The 27,237-nt window shown below is 34.3% G+C and overlaps 1 protein-coding gene across 6 annotated transcripts in view; it reads left to right on the top strand.

The window, feature by feature from the left end:
- The window catches only part of ANKS1B (ankyrin repeat and sterile alpha motif domain containing 1B), a gene marked incomplete at both ends in the record, with an annotated part of 436,397 nt that overhangs the window by 28,312 nt on the left and 380,848 nt on the right, over positions 1-27,237 (top strand). For all 6 annotated transcript variants that reach the window (XM_084292214.1, XM_084292215.1, XM_084292213.1 and 3 more), the window contains 2 exons: positions 22,543-22,623; positions 26,183-26,339. In XM_084292214.1, the coding sequence (XP_084148340.1) occupies positions 22,543-22,623; positions 26,183-26,339 (238 nt within the window). The remainder of the gene's footprint in view (positions 1-22,542; positions 22,624-26,182; positions 26,340-27,237) is intronic.

The following is a 27,237-nucleotide window of genomic DNA, read 5'->3' as shown; positions in this document are numbered from 1 at the left end:
AAAAAATATTTATCATGGGGAGAAATAAAGTGGGAGGAAGAGAATAAAGGTAAAAAGGATAAAAGTACTCAAGTATCCTCCTGAAAATTGTAGATGTTTTTCAGGAAGCGGTGTGAGACAATAAAATCAGGAAGGGTGTGTTCAGTGAGAGTGAAAGTGTGTGTATGTGTGTGTGGCTAAGTGAGTATCTTACTTGGCAGTGGTTTACCCTGTCTTTGGCAAATCATTTTAATTTAGAAAGAAAACATTTTCCCAAGGCTATTAAATTTAGAACGGAATTGTATGGACAGCTGGCTTCAGGATAATTGGTAAATTTGAACTCTGACAGACCAGGCTGACAGCAACGAGAGTATCTGGTGCTTTAACCCTTTAATCCCAAAGACAAGTGTCTTTGTCCTTAGAACTCTAAATGATCACAGCTCCCATACCTTTTCCAGCTTCCTCTCACGTGCTATGAGACATAAGTCATATGTATAAGACAGCACAGTCTTGTTCTGCTCTTATGCTTCTTTCCTTCTGAGAGATGCCTACTGCTTCTCTTATTGCTCTTCTTGGAAGAAATCTACTCAGAAAAAGAAAGTTCACCTTCATTCAGTTTTTTCTACTCACTTGGTATGTAGTAGACCTCCTTAATGATGAAGTATTCTGGATTCTTTGGCTGTTATACTCTCTTCCCTTCTGAGATGGTTCCGAGAAACCTTTTGACTTTCCTGCAAGGTTGACCAGCGGTAAGAGAACCTGGAATTAGTTTTTGGGTCTTGAACAATTTTTGATCATATGAAGTTAAGGACAACATTTATTTTATCTTTTTTGATATATTGTAAGCTACCACTCATAAATACAAGAAATGGATTAGTCATGAAGGTATAGTGCATTTCAGAAAGTCTTCTGACGGTTACTATAGGCAAAACTGAGACGTTCTAATTTTCCTTTGGTGAGATTCCTTAAACATTGTATAAAGGGAAAAAAACAAACAAACAAACAACACAGCAACCCTCCGGGTTTCAAATGACTGAGTATATTTATTCTGTCAGGTGAAATTTTATGTGTTTCAGTCTGTGCTCATTGCCTCTTGTCTTGTCATGGGGTCATGTCTTGTCACTGAGAGCCTGTCTTTACAGCTTCTTCCCCCCCCGATATTTCTTGGCAAGATCCTCCCTAAGCATTCTCCAGTCTAAATGATCCCAGCTCTCAGTTTCTACTCTTAGGAAAGATGCTTCAGTCTCTTAGTTTTGGAAGTCAAACAAATAATATTTTTCTCTCAGTAGCAATTGTAAGTAACTACGCTGATGATTTGGACTAGGATTTGTAAAATCTTTTTGTTTTAATTTCTCTTATCCTGAAAATGTAGCTTTATTTAAAGAAACTTTTTCCCTTCACATAGAAAGAATCATCAGGAAAACGTCATTATTTTGTATAAGCACTAAACAGCTATAGCTTACCTTCATTTTATATTTTCAAGTACAAAAAGAAAACAACAACAACAACAACAAAAAAAACACAACAGAACCTATAAGAATAAAAACAAATATTGTTAGAAGGACTGTTGCATGGGGAATCGTTGTTCTTGTATTGCCTGAATTATTGACAAAGCAACTTCGCTCATTCAACTTCAAAATATTTTATGTATAATTTATATATAATAGGATAGTACCAGATGTTGTACTAAAAAGTAATTTTGTATTGCTGTCTTTACAATGCTGAAATATTGATGACAATTTCTATAGTAACTTTGTTGTCTTTTTTTTTATATAGTTTTTATTCATTTAAATCTTATGTTGAGTTCAGTGTAGTGAGACTTTAAGTGGGTGCTTTTATGCAGATAAAATCCACAAATTTTCTTTTGGAGAATATGAAACTTTTTCCCTCAGAGATAGTAAAAATATGAATTATACTTGATATTTCTCATTGTCTAGGTATGGAAATGATTTCCAAAAAAGGATATTGGCCTTAGGAAGAAGTGAATAAGCATACTATATACATATATCTCCTACTTACAAAATCTTCCACAGCACATAGCATTTAGAAAATTATCTTATTCTGTGTTTGTAGATGTATGTCTCTAAAATATTTTAAATTTAAAATAAGGTTATGTTATGCATTGTGTGAGGAGATAGTAGTTTCTAACTGTGGATTGTATGCATATGGATTATTGTTCATTTATATTTTAATTGAGGTCCGTGAGTTGGAGTCTAAGTTTAGGATTATATATTTCTTTTATTTCACAGTGAACCACATCACTATAAAGTGTAAACAAAGATTAACAAAAGAATATGACTTTTGTATTATAACTAACTTTAGTTATTATTATCTGTGATCTTGTGGTTGACAGACACTCTGCGCAATTGAGTAGGACCACTACAATTTTTTTCTCTTCTTTCCCTTCCCTTCTTCTCTATCAATATTCTTCTCATTATCATCCTTTTTCTTCTTTTCTCATTACACAAACAACACCCAAGCCAATCTAGAAGGGCTTGACATATATTGTTTTCTCATTCCTCAAGCACTTGAAAATTTATTGTTCCTAAATGTTTCTCCATGCTTGGCTTCTGCACGCATAAGTTTGTGCAGCTGAAACCAGAACTCTTCAACCTGCTGTGTCTGTAATTTACAAGAGCCACTATGTACATGCGTAAAGAAGATGGTACAGCCAATTAACAAATCTTCAGGTCCTTTTCATGCCAGTAATTATAAGATTGAATTTACAGGAGCTCAATTCACATACTTTAAATTTCTGACTTAATTGTTTCTTTTTCTTGTTTTGTCAAGCAAAACAATGTTTGATGTTTATTTTCTATTTGATTTTTAATACACAATACATTGCAGATACCTTTTAATAGGTATTTTAGTTTATGACCATTATGACCATTAGGGCTTCAAGTAATCAGAAGAGAAGGGAGAACTGTAAAAGCTTCAGCCCTTTCTGTCTACTAGATCACTTTCTTTGGAACCAAGTAGTGACACTTCTGTGAAATCTTCACAGCCAAGGAAGAGGAAATCAAGAGCCTTTAGGAATGTATTTCCAGTATGCGTTGTGGTCAGGACAGTGATTTCATCTTTTATCAGATACTCTGAGTTGTTCCAGCATGCAGAGGATACTGGAGAAATGTGTTAAGAATCCTGGACTTAAAATAGTCAATCTTAGTGCCAAGGCTGATGGTGCTGTCACAGGTCTGCCCAAAAAGGAGGTACTTCCATTTTCTAGTTATTGATGCCAGAAAATTTAACATTGATTTTTTTCAGGGAATTACAAGATTAAATATCCAATCCCCTAGGTTAAATGTACCATGAATGATGACTTGCCTCATTAATCACGAAGTCTACCACCTGAAGACTATCAGCACAAGGAAAATGCCATATCAAGGAGATCTCAGATCTCTTTAGCATTGCTTTTTAGTGCATGTGGTCAGGATTCTGTGTCACCTCCTCAGGAAAATATTGTTCTGTACTGTTGTGTGCTACAGACTTGGCTACTTGAAGAAGCACACTGCAGAATATGATTTCCATGTTGTTCTATGCAGACAAACTGCCAACCACATTTGAAGCATAAAATACTGCTATATGTCGAATACACTATGAGTGCTATACTGTTTTTTTCTCTCTCCTTTTTTTTTTTTTTTTTTTCTCCTAGGAACAGGGAGAAATAATCATATAATTCACTTTTAATTCGTTGAAGTTATGTTTAGAATAGGGTGCCTCGGGTGCCTCTACTTTTGTTGCATATACATATGCATGTCATACTGGACATCACTGGCACTGGCTAAAACGTCCACTTACTTCTCTCCTTCCAACCCCATTATTGCACAGAACGATTCCAATTTTCTTATAGGTTTGGATAAAAGTGGCCAAGAAATCAATTTCTTTTTTTCTTTTTTCTTTTTTCTTTTTTTTTTTTAAATTGGAAACTAGCTACTTTCGAGTTCAAAGGGAAGCAGAGATCTGCTTTGAACTTAGAGAAGAATTCAAATGATAAAATGCAATGCTATTTTATGTTTATATCATCAGGAGTTGTTTGTATCTCTTGGTTTGTAAAATTCTTCTTTCCATAGTGTTATTTATCTGTCTGGGAATTATCTATTTACAACTGGTCACTATCACTTCCAATATAGGATCCTGCAGTTTGGATTTTCCATGTCTCCAAGTGTCCTTGGGAGAGTTTCCACTCTTTGGTAGACTAAAATGCCTTTTTATCCTCACCATATTTGGGTACAGAAAAGTAGCTTTCTTGAACAGGTATTGTTTTCATTTTCATCTCCTGTACTCTGTTGGACAAGACTTTATATGCAGAAATATCACTTTCTACAGCTCTTAAACATCTGTCAGGTTGTGTGGGACTACCTGGTGTCATTTGCTTTAATGACCTTTCCTCATGGAATCCACTAACATTATAAGCTTGATTCTTGGTTGGTTATGGAACAGAAAAGCACTTTAAGACTATTTAGACTGTAATTTTGCCTGCAAGTTTTAAATTTTCCATAATGATGGAACATCCCATTCAGTGGCTCTAAAAGGATGCTCTTTTATTCCTAGTTCTTGCATGTGCCTTTTTCCTCCCCTAGAGATATCAGTAAGCCTTGGTGCAAAGAATCACTTGCCTTCATGGTAGACTCATCTCAGTGCAAATACGCCATTCAAAGTAAATGCCAGATATTTCTTTACCAAATCAAAAGATACCAGAGATTAAACATTACACAGCCACAATGAGGTATGTAAACAAAGATCGGAAATTCTTTCTTCTGTATTAGAAACCGGTTAATCTTTCAGAGTAGTGCATTCAATGTAAGATTTGCCATATGAATTCCTAAAAGCCCTGTATACACCATCCAAAAATTTGACCTATTTTAGGCTTGTGAAATATAAGTGGTTGGTTTAAGACAACTTACTAAAATTTAATTTTATGATCTGATCCTTCCAGAATCTTATCTTTTTGTCTCAGAGATAATAGATGGTATCCCCTGACCTGCCAGTCCTGTTTCAAGTGTAGTCATACCCTGGAATCTCTTTTATTTGTCTGTGCTCTGATTAAATTTCTTGGTGTATACTCTCTTTTTTTATTTATTTATTTATTTTCTTTTTTTTTAGGGATTCTAAAAGGAAGTATGACAGTCTGGTACTATGGAAATGCCTAGTTCCAGGACGTCCTTCATCATAGGTGTAGGTGTCCAACTTTCACTTTCATCCTAGACGTGTTCTTCTTTCTGGAGAGACCATTTATTTAATTAATTATATGAAATACTATTCCTGATAAGTAGGCCAAATTTCCAACACTTAACTAGGTCCCTCTCACCTAAGAAGGTTTCTTTCTCTTTGGTTTGTGAAGAAGTGAGAAATCTGTCAATTTATTAAAGGCTTTGGCTGGCCTTAACTTCAGCTCTTTACCTCCTGGTGGGAGGAATTCTCTTCTCCCACCCGGTCACTTCTAGGTTCCTTCCATACTATTTGTTTATGAGTTTTTTTCCAAGAGCTCCTGTTCTTCTATAGAAAGTACATTTGTGTGTTTATCATGTGGGAATTTTTCAGGTCTGTGCCCAGCTTGTCATTTCAGAACCATTTTTTAAAAAGCTGCTTTTTTAAAAAAAAAAAAAATAATAAAAATTAAATATTTCTACTAAGAGGCTGAGGAGACACATGATGTGATAACTATTAATCTTTAATTGGAATAAGACCACTCTCTGAGTTCATTGTGGATTCCTTTCTTAGCTTGAGACCAGAGAACAAGTCTGCTAGGCCACTTTGCAGATAAACTGTACAATTGTGGATGTACTGCTTGAGTTTTGATCAATACAAGTGTGCATGTGAAGAAGGACAAAAGAAGTTACTTCGGGATGTTCACATACACAAAAAACTTTCCTCACTCTTACCCTTTATCCCAGAGTATGGCAAAGGGCTGAAAAAGAGGGTGGAGTAGGTTTACCATTTGTCCGTTTCTGTGCCATCTGCTGGAGGCTCAAACACATAAAGCAGAAACATGAACAGCAGAGCGATGTTCATCCAGCCTATCTGGACCCAAACCCAGACAGTATTGCTCTTCTATCCTCTAAGCTGAGAAGTGCTGTTGTTGGGAGACTGGTTTCTGACAAATTTATGACAGGAATGTGAGGCAACAACTTAAACATGCCAGGGAACATTTCTGGGTACTGGCATGTGCCATGTGGCATTCTCCCAAAGAGTGAGTTACCAGACACAGTTTAGAATTAGTATGGGCTTGTTAGACAGTTTGGATGCAGCTATCCTGTTTGGAAGGTTTGAATAATATAGGTGTGGAGCATTCTATGCCAATATAATCTCAATGCCAGTGAATGATCCCAAACAGGTTTAATTTACTGAGTTCCTAGATGGTTCAGACTGGAAGTGGCAAGGGAACTGACATAGTCTTCACAGTCTGGCAGAATTGAGAGTCCTAACCTGCATATAACCCATGGTGTAACTTCTGGAAGCTAAGCAGATGCAGATTGTATTTCAAACTCAACAGTATATAAGCATTCTAGATCTCAAATTGCCCACTGCCATTTTATAAATCAAGATACTCAACGAGAATACACCAGTTCTGCTTGTTTTTACTTGTCCTCCATGTAACAAAACTCCACTACCTCAACACGATCATCTGGAAAATGTATTAAATTTCAGATGGCTCAGAGTGACTGGGAAGTACATGAAAACCTATCAGAGAAGTAGTTTCTGTTTGCAGACTTAAAGAGACAATCTATTATCTGTTTAACTTTAGGCAAAGGTTTTTATAACCAGAGTGTTATCAAAACTGAAGTTGTAAATTTCATCTTGACATTTAAAATAAACCTCCAAAGACATTCTCAAATGATTTAATGTCCCAGATTTGTTACTAATTTTTTGTCTTCTAGGTGGCAGAACTATATGGTCTACTAGGTTAAAATTCATATTTCACTTTAATGAAATCGTATTGCTTCACTGGCTATTGAACTGCTAATATTTTCTGTTTTTCAGAAAGGTAAGAAGTTTTGTTTCTGTTTTTGTTTGGTGTAGATTTAAAATTTCTACAATCATAAACTGCTCAGAACTGCATCCTGTTATGTTTTTGTTTTCAAGGAGAAAGCAATGTTTCAACTTTGTTTGACTACTCTTTTACTTAAAACTTTTTACAGATTATCTGTCCATACAGAGCCAGGAACTGCCATGATCAAAAACTGTGGAATTATTCTGATCATAGCTGGTAATTCTTATTGCTAGTAAAGTATCCCTAGTAAAGTACCCCTAGTTAATTCAGTGTCTCAGTTATAAACATTAATGTTGTATTACTATGGAACAATCTTTTTATCAATGCAGGTATTTGATGTAAATCTGGGATGAGCTCTTGTGCCTTTTGAGGTGCCAAATACCTTCAAATCACTTTGCGTTCTTTTCAGTTGGCTTCTTGAAAATACAAAAGAGATGAACCAGCTAATTACTAGGTGATTAAATATTTACTTTTTACTTGCTACAGCACCCCACACTAGAATAGAGTTGTTCATAGCTCGAGCTCTGTCAGCTCTGTCAGACACACCTATATGAGACTCTCTGCCTGGATAGTGGGGCCAACAAAGACCAGCCAAGAACCAGTCAGACCTCACACGAGCAGGGCAGTTTAAGGATTGAATATCTTTTTCTATAGTTCTTCTTGGGTACTGGGTATCTGGCTACTCAGGAAAGCTGATCTAAACAAAGTCCAGATTCAATTTAATAGCCTTTTCTGGGTGGAACCTCCACCAGGTTATAAATTGCTTTCTGCTAAAATAAAAAAAAAAATATATTTTTTTCAGATATAGAATATAGAAAAAATTCCCAATATAAATTCATCAGGGACTTTTTTTTTTTTTTTTTTTTTTTTTTTTTTTTTTCAGGGTATTTTGGGTCTGGATTCTCTCAACAGTTACTATTAAGTAGCTTCCAGAGAATCTGGCCCATACATCTGTCATGGGCCTTCCATCATTCTATAAAAATTTAAATCTTTCTAGTGATTTCAAAAACAAGGAACCCTTTCTTTGAGCAAATGATTTACGTTTAATGAACTTTAACGTAAAACAACAAAATAAGTATGATTTATACATGTAATAAAGGAAAAAAAAAAGACAATCTGCCGTCTCTGAAATGCATTCATATTTTTTTGTGTGTATCACTTCCCCTGTTTATATTATATGTCAATCTATTCTTATATGTAATGGTTACTTAAGTACCTCTTTAGTCATGGATTGTTCATTTTTTGTTGTGTTGTTATAAAGAGCTAGGAACACTATTGGTATTAAACACAACTGAACAATTGAACAACTGAAAAAAAAAAATATTTTTTTTTCCTGAGTCCTGCATGTACCATGTTGCTAATAGTAGCATATAGGGAGAGTTCAGATGAATCACTTTGCATAGTATTTCACTGTGGAACTGGGTTCTCTTCTCCGATGTTTCTCTAAGCCTGTTGTACTGGGAGAAATATTTGCATGCAAATTTGGGTTCTCCAAATATCTCTCACAAATGAGTCAGTTCAGAAAGAGCATTAATTTATTTCTGTAATGCTTTTTACATGAAGGTATCTGCCAAAAGAGATTTTTTGGAGTATCCTACCAGTTCTATTTTAAGGATAAGAAAGACAACAAGATTATTTGGTTAACATTCTCTAAGTAGTTTTCCCCAAATTTAGCATTTGCATTTTAGGATTGCTGATAAGTATATGATCTGAAGTTGCAACTGAACAGAGCATTTAGAATACTTAGTGTAGGTAGCTGTTTTGTTTTCTAGAAAGCATGCTTCAAGAGAACTATTTGAGGTACAAAGAATGTTTAGTTTATTTGTTAGCATTTCATTGTTTTTGTAGAACTCAATAGCATAGTGTTCACTTTAGATACATTTAATTTTTTTTTTCTCTTTTATTTGTTGTGAGGTCTTACATGAGTGAGGTCTTCCTTTATAGTAGAAGCTTCTGTGTCATTTAAACCTCTTAGACCTGGATTTAATTCCTGCATTCAATAAGGCTTTTTACAGAAACAATAGAAACAATGTATTTATATTTTTACATTTTTATATTTTCATAGAAATAATAGATATAATAACAGTGAATGGATTTGAGTAGGGAATTCTAATATAAATAGACTTAGATTTACTGAATATTTTTTCTGTAATTACATTTTGCCTTCTAAGCTATGTATCATAAACGATTTTGTTCAATAAAAGGCATTATGTAGGCTGAATTTATTTTTTCTGACTAATCCAAGTGATTATTAGTACATCCTATAAAATATTTTATTGGTGACATGATGGATATTGACCTTTGATTATTTCAGCAACAGTGTTCATGACATTTTAAAGTGGTGATATTCTTGTTAGGTACCCAAAAGCTTCTGATGTTCTTTAAAATATGTAAAGTTGTGAATCTTTAGCCTTTTTAGTTAAAGTATGTTATTTGTCTTTATGAAAGCAGTAATTTTGTGCTGATAAAGTAATTCCAATCATGATCATAGTAATGCTTCGGATGCTCCTGAGGTAATTCTGACCTCTGTTGGCAAAGCAGAGCAAATGAAATGCGTGCTCAGTAACACACTTCTGTTTTGATACTGTTTATTTCAGACATTATGTTACTGAGAGGAGAAATTAAGGGATTAATTCTATGTTTTTCTTATTGGAAATCTCCTTTTTATTTTTTAATTTTATTTTTTTTATTTTTTTCCTCCAACCATTCTGATTAGATTGAGAATAGGATAGAGGATTTATGCCCAAATTGTTCCAAATGAATAAAATTTTCTGGTTTAGTATTTTATTTTTGTTCCAGAAAACATATTCTTGTATCTTTCTTATTTGTGTTTTCTATATCATGCCAATGACATTTGACAACGTCACATTATAATAGCCCTATGTGTTAAAGATCAGATGTCACAAAGACTCCATTTTAGGTTATGCAACCACTGTTCTGGAATACAATGTTTAAGCCTCTTATAAAACATGATTGGTGGATTGGCTTTGCGCAGTTGTACATATTGCAATAACTAATTTCAACCTTCTTATTTAATATGTTAATCCAGTTAAAAGAAATAAAGAAAATAAATATTAGATCAATGTAAACTAAACAGGTGCTAGTTTTTGGCTCTGCATAATATCATTCCTCATCTGCACAATCTATCATTTCTAACTTTTTTTTTTTTTTTTTCCATATTTATCTTTCAGATGTCTTTCCTAGTTTTTGTTCTTGATAACAAAATCGGTATTATGCTGATGGAAAGAGAGAACACTTTAATGAGTCTAGGTAACATATTAGGTAACATACCTAATCTACCTAGGCTGGGTAACATACCTGACCTATACCTATTAACTGTGTTAACATTCTAGAGAAGACATTAAGTGCACCTCTGTTTTGAAACTATGCTACTCTAGAGAACAAACTTGAATTGTTTAATATTTTATGTTATGGATAAGAAGGGTTTTTATGACTGTTTTGAATTCCTTTTTACTGAGGTTCCTTTCAATTATTTTATACCTTGCAAAAACATACTGTTGTAGGCATCTGATAGTCTCTGTCTTGCTCATTGTTTGTTTAGGGCTAAAAAGTCTTGAGTGATTGAGGAAGTACACTACCAGAAATCACAAACATTGTCTATATGTTGTGTGTATATTATAGGCTCTTGATAGAATTTAGGAGCCTTAATTTTACAGGGTTTGTATTTTGGAATTTAGTTGCTGAAGCTGCACGCTTTTACTGAGTTCTGAGTTTAGCTTAAATTTTTGTTAGGTTGTCAGAAAGAGTTGGATATTGTTGTTACTGTTATGGCATGAAGATATGAAAGCTTTGGACTGAGAAAATGGCAAACTGCCTGGAGAGTTGAGCTAATACCATGTGGATATAAACAGAAAAAAGTGAGACAATTAGGCATGTTACATCCTTATATGTCACAATAGCTGTTGATGGGTTTCACTGATCCAGAGATTAAGACTCTACTATAGGGTGATTTGTGAATCTCTTTTGCAAATCTCAGCATAAACTGAAAATGGGGTATAGATGGCCTTCTAGAATCTATGGGAAAAATGAATTTATTTAATTTTTTCTTCCTGTTTGGTGGAATTACTCTGTTTGAAGAAAAACAGATTAGAAAGACAACATACTAAAGACATACTAGATAGAGAGTTCTGTTCTGTGTGTCCTATAGCCAGAACAAAGAATCTAATCCCAGGTTGGCTTCTAGGATGAATGATTAATTCTGGAATGAGGTCATAGTTCTAACAGCATCCATAACCCAAAAAACGTTGAAATATATTGTTAGACTTCCTGATGCTCCTTCAAGAGCCAAAAATTCAGGAATTTTTATTACATATAACCAAGTGTAAGTAACTGTTCCAGGATGCATAATTAACCATTTAGATTTAAAAAAAAAAAAAAAAAAAAAAAAAAGCCTGTCCACGATAAGAATAGATTTAAAGTTGCAAACACCACGAATCTATGATGAATGCAAAAGTTGAGCTTCCAAAAATGTATTCTGGAAAAGCTCTCTATAGCTCTTCTTCCTGAAAGTTCACAGACATTTGACTCAGGAAAAAAGAACAGTTAAAGGAATATATCTTCTAACAAAATATGCCATCATATCTGTATTCTTGAGAGAAAGAGAAATGTGACTTTGTTTCAGTTTGCTTCTGCTTTGAGAAATATTATGCTGATATGGGTATTTTAGATCTCAATTCCTTTTCACAAAAGAAAAAATTTGGAATGGTCTGTCTCAGAACACATTCAGTTCTTCCAAAGAAAATACTGATAGTATGTACTATATTTCAGTGTTCATGGATATATTCATGTAAGTATATCTTACAATCATGAGATATGCAAGGGCTTTCAAAACCTTTCAGAAGACCCATTTCCATTGCTGTGGTTACAGAAAGAAAATAATTGTTTATATAATTTCACTAAGGAGCAGTTGTCTGGGAAGAGTTTTACTTCTAACTGGAGTTTAATATATATGTAAATATATACTGAAAAGTATACAGTCAAGTATGTCTTATTCCTTTTCCTCTCTCTATTGTTACCTAATATTACATGATACAGTGGAACCCTTGGTGATCTTGATACATGTAGAGATCTTACACAGAGCCTATAGGTCTGATTCATAACAAACATGTAGAAATCTTCTAACTCGTATATGTAGGGAGCCCAAATCCATGAAACATAGCTTGTGGAGTTCCCCTCCACGGGAGCAGCTAATCTGATGCACTGATCTTCAGCATTAGCTGTATGGCATCCCTGCAGATTGCTCAGATCACATAAGAGCATACCTGCAGATATCATCAACAACAATTTAAAAACATGGCTCAGATTGCTTAAACATCAATGATTCCACTTATTAAAGGTATTGCCTGCTGATCTAGCTTTGGAGTAGGTATTTTCATAATTTAGTTAATAGCTGTTCCCACAGTGTTCTTGTGCAGGATGATGCAGAATGAGAAGTAACATTTTTTTCCAATCTGGATGAGTGGATTCTCAAGGACAGAACTCTGGAATGGATCCAAGGATCTGTCTGACTCATCACTGCCAAGCTGGAGTTACCAAGGTTCGCTATGAATTAAGCAAAACCCCAGTTTGTCCCTGTAGACAACTGGAATACAGAGGAACCCTGCTGTCATAACTGATGAAAGCTTCCTCCCTTTTAACAACTCAAGGCAAATTGGTCTTGACTGTTAGGATAAGGCAAAGCTAACGAACATTAGTCAGGAACATATTGCTCTCTGAATATAGCCACAGTATTATGCAGTATATAGAGGCAGTGTACTTTGAGATGAATATTCCATAAAGAATGATGAAGCCTTGCTGGTTAGAAAAAGGTCAAATGCAAAGCAACCTCATATATGACAGATTCCCTTAATAAAGAATGACTAATTTATTGCCTGTTCCTTTGCATGACATCATCAAAAAGTCAAAGTGTTTCTCCTTTATAAAAAATCAGGTAATATGCAAAAAGATAGCGGTTACACTGATACAATTATTAACTCTATCAAAATAACATAACATACCTTTAAATGAAACTGATTACCAATTCAAGTAAACTGAATTCCAGTTCAGTGAAGCTAGGCTGTGTGAATTTTGTTTGGGTTTAGTACTGCATGAAGTACTTAAGTGGAAAGACTGAGTACTCCTCAACATTATTATTATTTTTTTTTTCCAGCTGGACTTTTTACCATACGGAGTGTGTGTAACTATGCATGTATGTACACACACACAGGCTGCCTGATCTGCAGACTCCCAGAATGCATCTCCCAGTGGCCGATGTCTGTTATGCACCTACTTTTCGGCTAATCACACAGTCCTGCACACTTGAACTCCTTACAGTTGCAAGCTCTGTGGACACATGGGCCTTCAGACCTATGGTCCCATTCAAGTTGCTGACTCCCAGACACATGGGTCCCTTAACCACATGTAACTCCGTCTGACCCAGTTGCTGGCAGCTGGACTTTGATTCACACACAGGCGCAGAATAGAGTCCCTCATCCAGGAAAACTGGAATGGAATTTAATAAGGTTGAGTACAGGACATGGCCAGACATTGTGCTGACCAGACAACTACCTATGTGTGGTTGGCCCTTTTTGTCCTCTTATCACTCTGTTTTCCTACACTTACCCAAATCCATCCATTTCCATACCTCTGGTTCCTCCTCAAACATCCCATAGAACATATTGTGCAATCCCACAATGTGTCCCTACCCCTAGGCCCTTAGTCTGAAAGGTACTCCAGCATGGCCTTATCTTGATGGCTATCACCCCTGGACAATGGGGGTAGACTCTTCCAGGACAGCCCTGGGAGGGGCCCCAACAGGCTATCACTTACTCTGAGTCCAAAATTTGGGTTTTCACCTGCCCTTGTGCTTTGCTGGCTCAGTCACCAAAGTCACGGCCTGATAGCTCTCCTGTGATGAGCTTGGGAGTAGGTGGAGTAGGGTATTATTTGGCCTCCCCCACCTGACACTGTCTCTGTGTTCCTTTGTGGTTGTGAAGATGAGCTTTTTATCACTAACACTCACATGTATTTTTCACATGACACTTTGTATAATTACTGTCATCTATCACAGTAATGTGCTGGCCTGTTCTTTGGCCAATCTGTATGTCCTCATATGCAGGTTCTGTAATTTCTTGCCTAAGAAGATCCTTTTGAGTTGCTCATTAAGTCCTAACTGTCAAAATATGCTTTTATAAGACCATCTCTACTTCCCTCAATTGTAATTCTTCTGTTGCCCTAAGATTATTCAAATGATAAGGCACAGCAGTGTCACGTTGACTGTCCAAGACTCATGGCTAAGGGTAATCTGGATGTTGTGGACTTTTGTGTCTCTTTGTATGTGTCTGGGATTCTGCCCCTCCTCAGCCACATGCAACTTTTGTCATTTATAATCAGCCTTCTCTCAGCTCATTCCATGGGAGAAAGTGTGGATGGCCAATGGGATTCCTGACTGCACCAGCCTTGTGCCAATCAGAAATATAGTTGGCAGTAGCAAGAATGGTAATGAGCAAGTATATTAGGTTTTCTATTTGAAATTCAGGTTATTTGTATATTTCTAAATACTGCCACCCTACTCCAAATTTTAGTCTGGGTATATGTAGCCTTTTAAGTTTGTCAGTGTTCATTTAGCAGTGGTATTCTGCAAAACTTGAAAAAACAATAATTACAAATAAGGCACTATTTCTTGAGTCTTAGATTGCTGGATATGATACTTTTGTTCTATATGATCTGTTTTAAATACACTTTTTTACTTTCATTAATATGTTATTACTTTTAACTGCTGATCCTGCTTTTTGCAAATTTTGAAAAAGATCATCATCTAACCAACTGTTGTTATAGCTCTCCATGGAGGAAAGAAGCATGATCCATGGAAGATAAATATGGCAATAGTGCTAAATTCATTTTTCCTCTTTTTGTACTGCTTGATAATCATCTTTGTGGAACTATTACTGTACATATAATTGTTTTGACAGACTTTCAAAACCAAATTCTGAACTCAAGCACAGTGTATATAGCAGGAATGCTCTGTAAAGATGAACAGTATTGGTTGTTACTGGTGCTCGTGCCTTAGATAGGCTAGAATGACTCTAATTTATCCTTACTTGTCAGCTCCCAGTTAACATCAAAAAGGAGTTGCATATACACTGGAGGCTTCTACAACAGATGGGAGGAAGAAACCCTTCTCTGCCATTCAGAGAAGCATAGAATCACAAACAGACACTACTGAAGAGTCACAGCATTGCTTTTTGTGAATGTCTGTATATCTTCATAATGAGAAATCAAATGACGTTCTATATGCTCCCTTTTTAGCTTATCTCTACTTGTTTTTCAAGTTTCCGTGTTGAAGTGTATAACTTCTTGGTAGGAAAGGAGTGGAGATACTTGAACAAAATCTTTGTATGTTACCCATTTGCTGCATGGTAGAATTTCCTTTATTTCTGGAAATCGTTGCCAAAGAAAGATTATAATTTAATGTTACTATGATATTTATGGAATGTAGGCCATACCTGTACATCTTGTACAGGTATATCTTGTAAGACCCCTGGCTCTGGTTTGTTGGATGAACTTGTCCATATAGCTATAAAGAGGAAGGACAATCTAGAGTTTCTTTGTCATCCTTTCTGTCTTGATCACAGTCAATATATGCTTGCAGTAAAATTCAGGCATGATATCCATCTATTTAGAAAACTTCAAGGTAGAGGTGACTAGGTATATGGACTCACAGTTTCTAAATGGATAGATAGATTTTTGCATAAGCTATTGAAGGAGGCAGTCATGTATTGGACATAACTTTACCTCATTATCACACCACTGTGTTGGATTGAGACCCACTTGTACAGGAGCCACTCCAGGTATGACTCTTAACCCATTTAATTACTTATGATAGTCAATATAAATAGGATATCCAACCTCTATGATATTTAATATCATACTAATATGTAAAAGTGTTACAACATGTAATAGAACTCATCATAGAAATAGGCAGATGTGCTGAGAAGAACATGAAGACTGAAAAAGATGTAAGGAGCAACTGAGTGAACTAGGGTTGTTTAGTCTGGAGAAAAGGAGGCTGAGGGGAGACCTCATCACTGTCTTCAACTACCTGAAAGGTGGTTGCAGAGAGGAGGGTGTTGGTCTCTTTTCTCAGGTGACAAGTGATAAGACTCAAGGAAATGGTCTTAAGTGGCACCAGGGGAGCTTTAGATTGGATATTAGGAAGAATTTCTTCACATAGAGGGTATTCAAATATTGGAACAGCTGTCCATGGGAATGGTGATGAGTGGAAATATTTAAGAGACATGTCGATGTGGCACAAAGGGACATGGTTTAATGGTGAGACTCATTAGGTCAGGTTGACAGGTGGACTTGAAGGTCTTTGCCAACTTAAATGATTCTATGGTACTAAATAGAAATCACATCAATTGAACAGAATCAGTATGGAAATAACATGGTTCAGTTTTTCCTGTCTTAAACTATTTATGACCCAAACTGTAAATAGATCAAAGTTAAAGAAAACAAATGCAATAATTTGCTTCAGAGCCTCAACTTGAATCATATACTTGATCCCATAAATTATTGACCACAAATTTTTGCTGTATTACACTGACACAACTAGACATCAGCAATCAAAACAAAATAAGCATATGCACACATTCAAAAATGAAATATGTCTGAGATGCATTTCACATTGAAACAATTGGAATTATATATAATAATAATAATAATAATAATAAAAAGTTAATTGAGTGGATAGTCTCTCTGCCATTTCCCTTTTAAATATTAAGAGAGAGAGATTCAGAGGGTTTATGAAATACAGTTGTTGGAGGTTTCCTTCTAATATAACAAAAAAAAAGTAAATTCTGACCTGGTCTGATGTGTGATGACTCTTCATCCCTACCCAGGAAGAAATCACACTATTCCTGAAGATTGTTACATTTTTAGGAATATAGCTCCCTTTCATCCAGACTTCCATGGGATGTTCACAGTTATCCTTCCTCTATGAGCAGTTAAAACTGCAAGAAACATTACCTTTCCATGTGTATTTTAATTGTGTTCCAACAAATTTGATTTGACACTTACACACAAATTGTAGCTACTCATTTGTACTGCCTTCACACGTACTACAATATGCCTAAAAGAAAAATTCTCTGTACTGAAGGAATACAGAGATTACGTACTTTTCTGGGCTTTCAGGTTTATTTTGGGGTTCTTATCACACATATGGCATTTTTTTTTTTTTCCAAAATAATTTTTCTACTTAAGGCAGAATTTCATTTCTAGAATGATTTTTTTTTTTTTTTTAATGAAAGCCATAAATTAAGAACTACTTCAGTTTACATTTCAAAAGTAAATTTTGAACAATTTCTTATAAAAGTTAGATTAGTGTTTCAAAGAATGGTTCTCCCAGTCTCTTTTTATTTAGTTAATAATATTAATTTTACATGAGTAGAAATAGGTAAAAGTTATTTTCAAACTTTTTTTTTTATCTCATTTTGATTGTTTTTAACTCTCTGTTCATACATGCAACAGCAGTTTTCAATACTGAAAAGATCTAAGATGTTCAAGATATCATCCATTGTTGTCAATTTACACCAATAATTATGCTTGCCCATAAAGAATCCTAGAATGCATATGGGAGGCTGTTTTTGCCTCTGCTTCTGACTATCGTATCGTATTCATTATGCTTTAAAGTGTGAATTTCTAAAAGGGGTTTTGCTCAGTGACACTAAAGCCAAATATTTAAGTTTGCTTTACTTGAAGTAATGTGAAAATGTGCTTCAAAGACAGCAAAGACAGTGCAAATAATAGTTAAAATCACAGAAGAAGAGGACATATATTCTTTATAAAGGGTAATATACCTTATATTACACTGGATCCCATCAAAGAACAATCTGCGGGAAGAAAAAAATATTACTTTTACTAAAAAGAAGCACTTTTGTGTTTGATAAATAACATTATTGCTTTAAAGAGGTTAGAGCAACATGGTTGTCAATTTGATTTATTTGTGCATACAGTAGAGAATGGAAACTATTTTGCTGCAGTTCATAGCAAGTAAAAATGCTATTATGTCTGAATAACTGATGATATATGTAATATTGTGTAAAAAAGTTGCATTTTCAGAATTGCTCTTTAAATTGTCCATATACCTTGAATAAGCGCAGTTTACATGACTGAAAATATATCTGAATGTAGGCAGAGCAATAATTAGTACAGGAACCTGGCTATATGCTCTTTTGGCAACGTATATCTTTTGGTGATATATTTATGTCAGACTATGCAACAATAGACATGGAAATTTTGAAAGATTTTGACTCAGAGTAACAAAAATATCTTTTTTTTTTCTTTTCTTTTCTTTTTTTTTTTTCATAAATTATATGCATATATAATTCCATATTTATTCTATGGAACACATGAAAAATAAGGAGTCTTGACTTACATGAGCTGCTTGGTGTTTACTTACCACTGACATCAATGGGAACAGGGTGAAGCTTAGTATTTCCTGTTACTAGAACTGACCTGGAAAGATGAGTTCACTACTTCTGTAGTTGTGAAGAAGCAGTGGATTTCTGGAACAGCTTCAAAAGATATTGAAAACCTGGAAGGGTGGGGAGAGGAATGGAAGGGACAAGGTCTATCTCAGCCCTCATGAATTAGACCCCAAAATATGAAGGCTTGAACACTGCACTCTGTTCTCTGGAGGAACTGATTCCATCTAGGCAGTGTCATCCTCTTCCTTGCCACATCATTTCAGAGAAGAAAGAAATGGGAGAGTGTTATCACTTGGTTGTCAGATAAACTAAGTGCAAACCAATGGGTTGACAGACACTGATGTCATTGGACAGCTCGCTTCATCTTTTAAAGACTTATAATTTTACCACAATATTTTCCTTTTCTCTTGGTAGAACAATCATATAAAGACAATCATATGTTCTAGCGCTATTGATAGGGAATGTGACTATGTTCTGAAGTTTAAGTGAATTAACTTTTCCTTTCTTTTGTGTTCATATGTGTGTAACCACAATCACTTCACAACTATTTTTTTTTCCATTATAGCAAAAAGCATGGCAAAGAGCATTGCAAAAAAACAAATCAATCAACCATCTTTTTCTTAAGTAGTCTGTCATTTTCATATCATTTTTGAAATGCATTTTTTTGTATGTAATTATCTTCAGCTTGTAAAGAAAAATAATTTTCTTACTAAGTAAATAGTATTTCCAATTAATATTTGACATCAGTTCAGAAGGTCAATATTCTTCACAGTGAGAACAAACTGTAATTAGAAGGTCTTTTTGCTTTTGGCGATGAAGTTGAAGTAGCATAACACGGTTTCTTTGAGCCTCATTCCAGCAAGTTATAATGGAAGAACAATCAAATCATTGATGATCATGTTTTAATTCTAACTCATGATTCACTGAAAACTGATTGTTTGTTTGTTCCCTCCCCCCCCCCCCCCCAAAAAAAAAAAAATGTTTTGATTAATTTCTTAAAATTCATTAAGAATTTTAGATTTTCATAATTTGTGATATAGGTAGGAAAAAATCCCTAACTTATTCAAGTACATAAAATGAAGAAGCTTGCTTGTTGGCTGCATCAGAGAAATAGTAGAAACATATCACAGAATCACAGAATTTCTAGGTTGGAAGAGACCTCAAGATCATTGAGTCCAACCTCTGACCTAACGCTAGCAGTCCCCACTAAACCATATCCCTAGAATATCAGAATATCTTTCAGAACAATCTATATTAATGGAAATCTAAAGAGCTGTTAATCTCCTGTCACTGAACATGTTTTCTGGAGGTTGAATTGTAATTTATTTTGTTCCAGGTTCTACTTAGTGTTGATTTCACAGTAACTATTTAAGTGACAGATAAATATTCAGATAAATCGATATGTTTGGTAATTCATCATGTATTGTATATATGATGCCAAAGAAGGGGTCTTTAGGCTTCCTCTCTTCCTCCAGCCCATTTTTGTTTAAAGTCAGATGGTTTCTACAGAGCTGATATACCACTATACTTTTGTCCTGCTATATTCTGATTACAAGAGAAGATATTTAAATGAACCATTCACCACATCTGGTAGATTTGGGGGGTATGAATTTATGAACTATCCAGTTTGAATTTGATTGTCAGTAATTAAAGCATAAATATCTACTGTATTTACTGAACTTGCATTCATTTTGTAGGAAATAATGTTGCAATACTACAGCAATGCAAGATCTCCTAGGAGGGGATTCCTGCACAAGGGAAGAGATGCCTGCAGCTGAGTCCTGCTCATGTCTCCTGATTCCTTTAGTTTGATACCAAGTTCTGTTTTTGAACCATGTGTTTCTGGGAGGTGACAGTCTCTCCATCCTGTTTCATCTTTCTGCATCATCAGCATTTACTCACTTTCCTTTGTCCTTTGTATCCCAACTTGGGTGTCCTGTGAAGCTTCACATAGATGCATTTATATAGTACCAGTTTTGAAAAAAATATCCTGTATAGTTTCAGTATTGAAAAATATTTCTTAAGACCACAGTGAGGAAGAAAAACAGTACATTAAAGCATGCCTGAATTAAAGGAAAAAATTAGGGGAGAAAAGAACTTTTTTTGTTTGTTTTGTTTTGTTTTAAGAAGGGCCAAACGCATAATGAATAATATATGAACTGCATTTAAAAAAAAAAAAACAATCAGGAAACAAATATTAAAAACTCCAAACCAGAGCAAGCAAGCAAGCAAAACCAAGTAAATTAGTTTTCTGATTGTTTATACATTTATTTTAACATTTAAAGTATGACTTTCTATACCACTTTGTATTTTCTGATTCTTTCTTCTCTGAACTGGTACGAATCAAAGGAAGAAAGTAGGATCCAATGCATAAGAAAATAACTAAAAAAGTGTTATGCAAAACTATAAAAGAGGTTATGAAATATCAATAGATAGGGATTACTTTCCTTCCAGTGTGGATGAGGTCTGCCTGTCTTTGACATATAAATAACATCTGTCTATTATGGGAGACCTATCATTTCAAGGACTCATTTTTTTCTATTTCAAGAAATTAAAAAAAAATAATAATTGGAAAAAAATTCAGTGGCTTTTACATCTGGAAGTTGCCAACACTAGAAAAGAACATCTATATATTTCTGAGAAGGTTAAAAAACAAAACAAAACAAACATTTTTTTTTTCTTCTTTGAGCTCAAAGAAATGTTTTAGTCCTGTTTTTCCAAGAAGTGAGATTGCAAGGGAGGTGAGGTACCCAGAATTATGTAGAATTTCTTTCACTTAGTAGAATTACAGAACGCAGTTTATCACACAAGTAATTCTGTGTGCATGTAGTATTTATGGGAAAGCAACTGTTGAAATTTATGAGCTATTTAATCATGATAACTAATAATAAAGTAAGGATCATTCTGTGAAACAAGTATTCCATCAGTAATAGAACACAGATTCAGTAGTACAGAATTTTAAAAAAGCATATGTCATTGCATGCCATTTTATTGATGTAGATCATGAAAAATGACAGCATGAAAAAAAATCTTTTTCCTTATTAGTTTCAGATTATTTTCTTTAAACTGCAGCATTTAATTCTAAAGTGTGATGTAATAGGAATATATTGCTTGCCAATGACTGGTTAAGAGTATATTACAAGCTGAGGAAAACAGACTGTAATTCAAGATGTATAATCTTATATCCTGGAAGTTGTAATACTAATGATTGAAAACTCTGTTACTAAATAAAAAATAAGTATAAAATTGCTTCCACAAATGATACTGTCAACTTCAAATTTAGTCAGAAAAAGAAATGCAGGAACTCTATCTGCCTCTGGTATCCAATTTCTATTTTTTTTTTTTTTTTTTGGTAGATTAGCAGTCACATTTTTCTTCTTTGAAACAGAATACTTCTTAATACTGTTTTGACAGCAGTCCATAATCAGCTGGGAAATGGGGCATACAATAAAGCTAACTGTAAAAAAATGTTGTAAAATATAGAAAGATAAAAAAATAAAACACTGTTCATTAATTTATTTAATATGTATAATTTATGTCAAAACGTAACTGTCAAAAAGGGAAATAAAATATCAGACCAAGCAAAGTATTAATTTAGTGTCCCTTGAAAGAATATGATTGGTTCTCACTAGTCTTATCTTTGTATGAGTCTAGACTAACTGACCCAAAGTCAATTAATACATACTCATGAAAAAAATTCAGATTATAACCTCAGAGTAATAACCACAGTAATACTGGGAGAACAGATCTAATTGAAATGACAGAATAGTTATTAGTCTTTCAGAACTGCCCTACATTAAGTTCATGACTGCTATAGCGATGAATATGTAAAATAAATTTTATAAATAAATTATATTTATATCAACATGACGTTTGCTATTTTAAGGTCTTTCTAAAATAATTTGTCTCTTATAAAGTCTAATCATACTTGTTGCAGTAGTCTTTAGATGAGTTATACATATTTCTGATATTTCTTTAAAAAAACACAACAACAACAACACAAAAACAAACAAACAAAACAAACAAAAAAAACAACCACCACCACCACAACAAAACCCAAACCTTTAAATTGTGCTTTATTTGCAGCATCTGGCGTGGACCAAATATAAACTGCACAGACAGTTCAGGTTATACTGCTTTACATCATGCAGCTTTAAATGGACACAAGTAAGTACCTCATGTTTAGTTCTTTTGTAGAATTATATTTAACTCTGTACTTTGATGTATGTAGCATAGCACTGAAATTTTCATTGAAAAGTAGCAAATTCAGACTTACTATATCCTCTTGGTGATAAGATTATTTAAGTAATATAAGAATTTTTGACACCATCATTGATATCACCATGTACTAATTACAAATGGGAAATGCATTTCAGAAGTTACTGATTCTACACCAGGTCTTCCAAATTCTTACTTTTTTTTTGATTTGTTTCTTATCCCTTCTACTAGTGGTGGCTCTAGTGTTTTTCTGCTAGTAGGAAAATGCAACTGAAAATGTTGTAGTATACTTGTGTGTGTGGACATACACATATACAGTATATATGGTACAATGGATATTTAAGGAAATAATACTGTGAAAAAAAAACAAAACAAAACACATTATTCATTATCAAAGTAAAACTAGAATGAAACAACACATGGTAGTTTTGCACTTGAAGACAGAAAAAAACTGTCCATCACCTTGTATGGGACTCTAGTTTTTACCATTACCACGTGCATTCCTCTGCAAGCTTGGGGAAAACCTGCAATATCCCCACTGGGGGCTACTGCACAGACATACTGATACAGGTGAACTCTTTAAGTAATTTAAGTATCAGTTTAAAACAACAATAACAAAACACAACTGTGGAAACTTGCTACAATTCTGGTTTTACACCTTGAAATTTGTTGTGTGTAGCTCCTGTTATTACAAGTTGACCCTTATTCCATGTTACCTCCATTGTATTATGCTGACAACTACATGTTGTTATTAAGACAAACCAAGAAAGAAAGATTTTTGAGGTCTATCAAGTTCTAGTGGGGTGGACCTCACTATCACCAAGGTAAGAGATGCCCTATTTAATGCAGTTCAGCTGTCCTGTTTGTAAACTGAGGTTGTTAACACTGTCTGAATTTTCACTTAAGGAAATTTTGACATAAGGCTTTAGATTATTCCACTGTGGGAGATAAGGAACTGGTCAAAACACAACTGAAATTGAGAGTGATTTTCAGTAACTTTAAAGTGATTTTGGACTATTTGTATGATAACATGAATCTATAAGTTCATTTAGTTCACTTATTTCACACTTTTTTCATTCTTGCTTAAAAAACAACAACATAAAAACCTTTAGGATATGTATTTAATTATGTTCTAGAGACCTGCATATTTCTGCAGACCAGATTAATGTTTTGGTGAAAAATGATATACTATTTCTGAATAAATAAATAATGTTAAAATACTGTTAAACTAGATATTATATATTTTCCAAAACTTAAATTCTGTACCAAGATTTATAATCACCCATTAGCATATTGTAACTCCCTGGAATTAGTTCTAAGTTTACTATGAAATATTAAACTCTGTCATTTTTAAAAAGGGGAAAAATAATTTTCTCTTGTTTATGGATTGTTTCCCCTGTAATTGCATATTTTTGATTGTGAAAAGCCCAAGCCCTAGCTTGCAAAAATTTCTCAGTTTTTAAACAGACTAGAACTATTTTTACGATATTTAATACTGAGTATAAACCAATAGTTACTTAAAGTAAAAATACTGTGGTATAAAGCTGAATTCATTGCATATTTCAGGTGAATCCTACCTGAATATAAACAATGAAATTCTGAAACATTCAGAAGACAAATTGTATTTTCAGTCACAGTGTTGGCCAAACTTCTGCTGAAGTCAGAAAGAACTTCAAGATGTGGACTTGTGTACAGCAGTAGATAAGACTGCATTTTTTGGAAAGATCATAACGGTCACTGGATGCTATAACCCCTTACCCTCACAGCAGGGTAAGGAGCAGTATTTCATGACAAATCATGATGGTTCAGGACCTCCTGTCCAGCTCATCATACTGACCCTCCTACAATGGTAGCATTGTCAGCAACAGAACTGGACAGACACCTTGTATCTCTAATTTCATTAGTCATGACAAATAACAAATATCTCTACTCTCTTTTTCAGATTAGAAACTTCATATTCAAAATCAATAGTGGGTACAATATTTTGACTGGAGCCTTCCTGCATAAGGGAGGTTTTTGTCCTATGAAAACTTCTGGAGTTTTAATTTTTCACTCTTTACACTAAAATGAACTTCATCTATTTCAGTGTTTTTCATGAAAAGTGAGAGCATAAGACTCAGTGACCTAAGCAGCTATTTGTGGCTGGGACACTTGGACACCAGGCTTCAAGTGCCTGTTTGATCATTGTACGCAATGAATTCCCTCCTCATTGGTTATTCTGGGATGATTCTCTTTCCTATGAAGCTATTCTGCTTTATATAGGTAATTAAATCATATCTGGGGCAGGGATTTGAATCTCAGTCTCCCCTAAGTAATTTTACTTAGCCCAGTAATTGTACTAAGGACTCTCAGTATTTCGCTCTCTCAAACTTATATCAGAAATGGATATAAGGATGCTACGGAGCACTGAAAAAGACCCACCCTAAAAAAGTGTGATAGGTCAGGGCATTTTTGAAGGTTGAAGAATGTGTAATATTTTGTAACTTGACAACAGGGGACGGAAGTCTAAGTTTTCACATTCCAAGTAAGTGTCCACTATTCAATCAACTCTGCTGGGACACAGCTTATCATATTTTTACTGTATTTGACTTGAAATTCTCTTCCAGATCCAGGAAGCTCTTTCTGGTAAAAATGTGTACATGTTTGTGTGTTTCTTTAAGACAATTAGATATTGTGGATCAGAATTATATGACTAAAGAAAATTCTGAAATACTTTTTCTCCCAATTGTTTCTGTACATCATTATCATCTATAAATTATGGAGCATTGTTTTGTTTGTTTGTTTTGTGTGTTAGTCTTTCCCCCAAGTATTTAAATTTCAGTTTCTTTTGATTTTTATCATTTTCAAACTACTTTGTAGCTCTAGCCTTCATTAGACTACCTACTACCTACCTACTGCGAGACCAACTATTGTGACATGAGAAGGTTTTCAAACCTTATTTGCACTAAGTCTCTCTGAGGAGTCACTTTTCTGGAACTTTCCATATAGCAAAAGTTTTTCTGTAGTGGAGCTGCTCTTAGCTGTTTTCATGCTATTCGACCTTACCAGGGGTAAGCAAAATTCAGTTTAAAGTCTCCCTCAAGGCTTAGATGAGATGACTCCAATATCTCTCTGACTTCTTTTGAAGACAATTGGGATTTCCTTTTGACCTGGATATATTCACTCTTCTTTGCCACATTTTATCCACAATAGGCAATTAAATAAGGTTCCATCAAGGTTGGGAGAACAACTGTCTTGGGATTTACCTTCATGTATTACTACAGTCTTCATTTGTAGTCAAGTGTTTCATTTATAGTCATAACATAGGCTGCACATTTTGGCTATATTTTCCTGTCTATTTAATATTTAGAAATGATTGATCTTCATTTTTATAGCTGTTTTACTTTATTTTTTATTTATTTTTTTTTCCTGGGTATTCAGTGTAAAAAATTTGGTAATATGTATGTTCATGTAAAACTTAACAAAATAAGCTTCCAATCAATTTTTAGATTTACTTCCTGTTTTCCAGGGATATAGTTCTCAAATTACTTCAGTATGAAGCATCAACTAATGTGGCAGATAATAAAGGTTATTTTCCTATTCACTTGGCTGCCTGGAGAGGAGATGTAGACATTGTGAAGATTCTCATCCATCATGGGCCATCACACTCCAGAGTGAATGAACAGGTGAAGTGATTAAAAATATTTGTGTATATCATCAGAATAGAGCAGCACATACTCTTTAGATCTTGCAAATTTATAGCGAAATTGAAAAAAAAAAATAAAATCTGTTTTCCATCATTCCAGTAATTTTTTCTCCAAGACTAAGAAGATCTTCCCAAATATGCATACCAGATTGTAATTGGACACTGACCTAAAAATACTAGATTTAAAGAGTATGAAAAATCTTTCTGCTTGTTTCTGAAAAATCATATGAAGATATACTATACCTAATGCATTGGAAATATTAATGTAAATTTGCATTAACTCTATATTTTTTTCTTTATTAGATATTAAATTTACAAAAAAAATCGTTATGATAAGATTAATATTTTTGGTATTTTTTGAGTGCACTGTAAATGTACTGATATGCAGAGATAAATGACAAATCACATGAACTGCATGTGTTCATATGTGTGTACATATACACATATCCAGAAAGAAATGGATCAAGTACAGCGGAAAAGACATAAAAATACTAGGAAAAATGATGAGAGTATTAATGTGGGTAAGGGCAGGATAAATACATTGCATTCTGTTATCAAGCATATGGCACACCTTCTGTTTTCCTTCTGTATAAACTTATAAGGTCTATTTGTAGGATTAGTATTCAGAAATAGGAAATCTGATGTCATCTACAATCAGCTGAACTGTTCGAGGACTGGAGGTGGACTTTTAAATATGAGTAGTAACCATAAGTTATTGAATTCACAGAGTAATCAAAAGGTTATCAGAATACAAAGGTGGGAGTCAGCTCCAGATTCAGATCTACCTCTTAGTGTTTACATGTCCTGTTTGTGTAGTTATATTCCAGAGAGGTCTAGTCAGTGTAATCAGAGGAGTCAACAGAGTTATTCTGGTGACT

The sequence above is a fragment of the Netta rufina genome (assembly GCF_964035555.1).
Source record: "Netta rufina genome assembly, chromosome: 1".
In the NCBI taxonomy this organism is placed as follows: Eukaryota; Metazoa; Chordata; class Aves; order Anseriformes; family Anatidae; genus Netta; species Netta rufina.
This window is presented reverse-complemented; position numbering and strand designations above follow the sequence as displayed.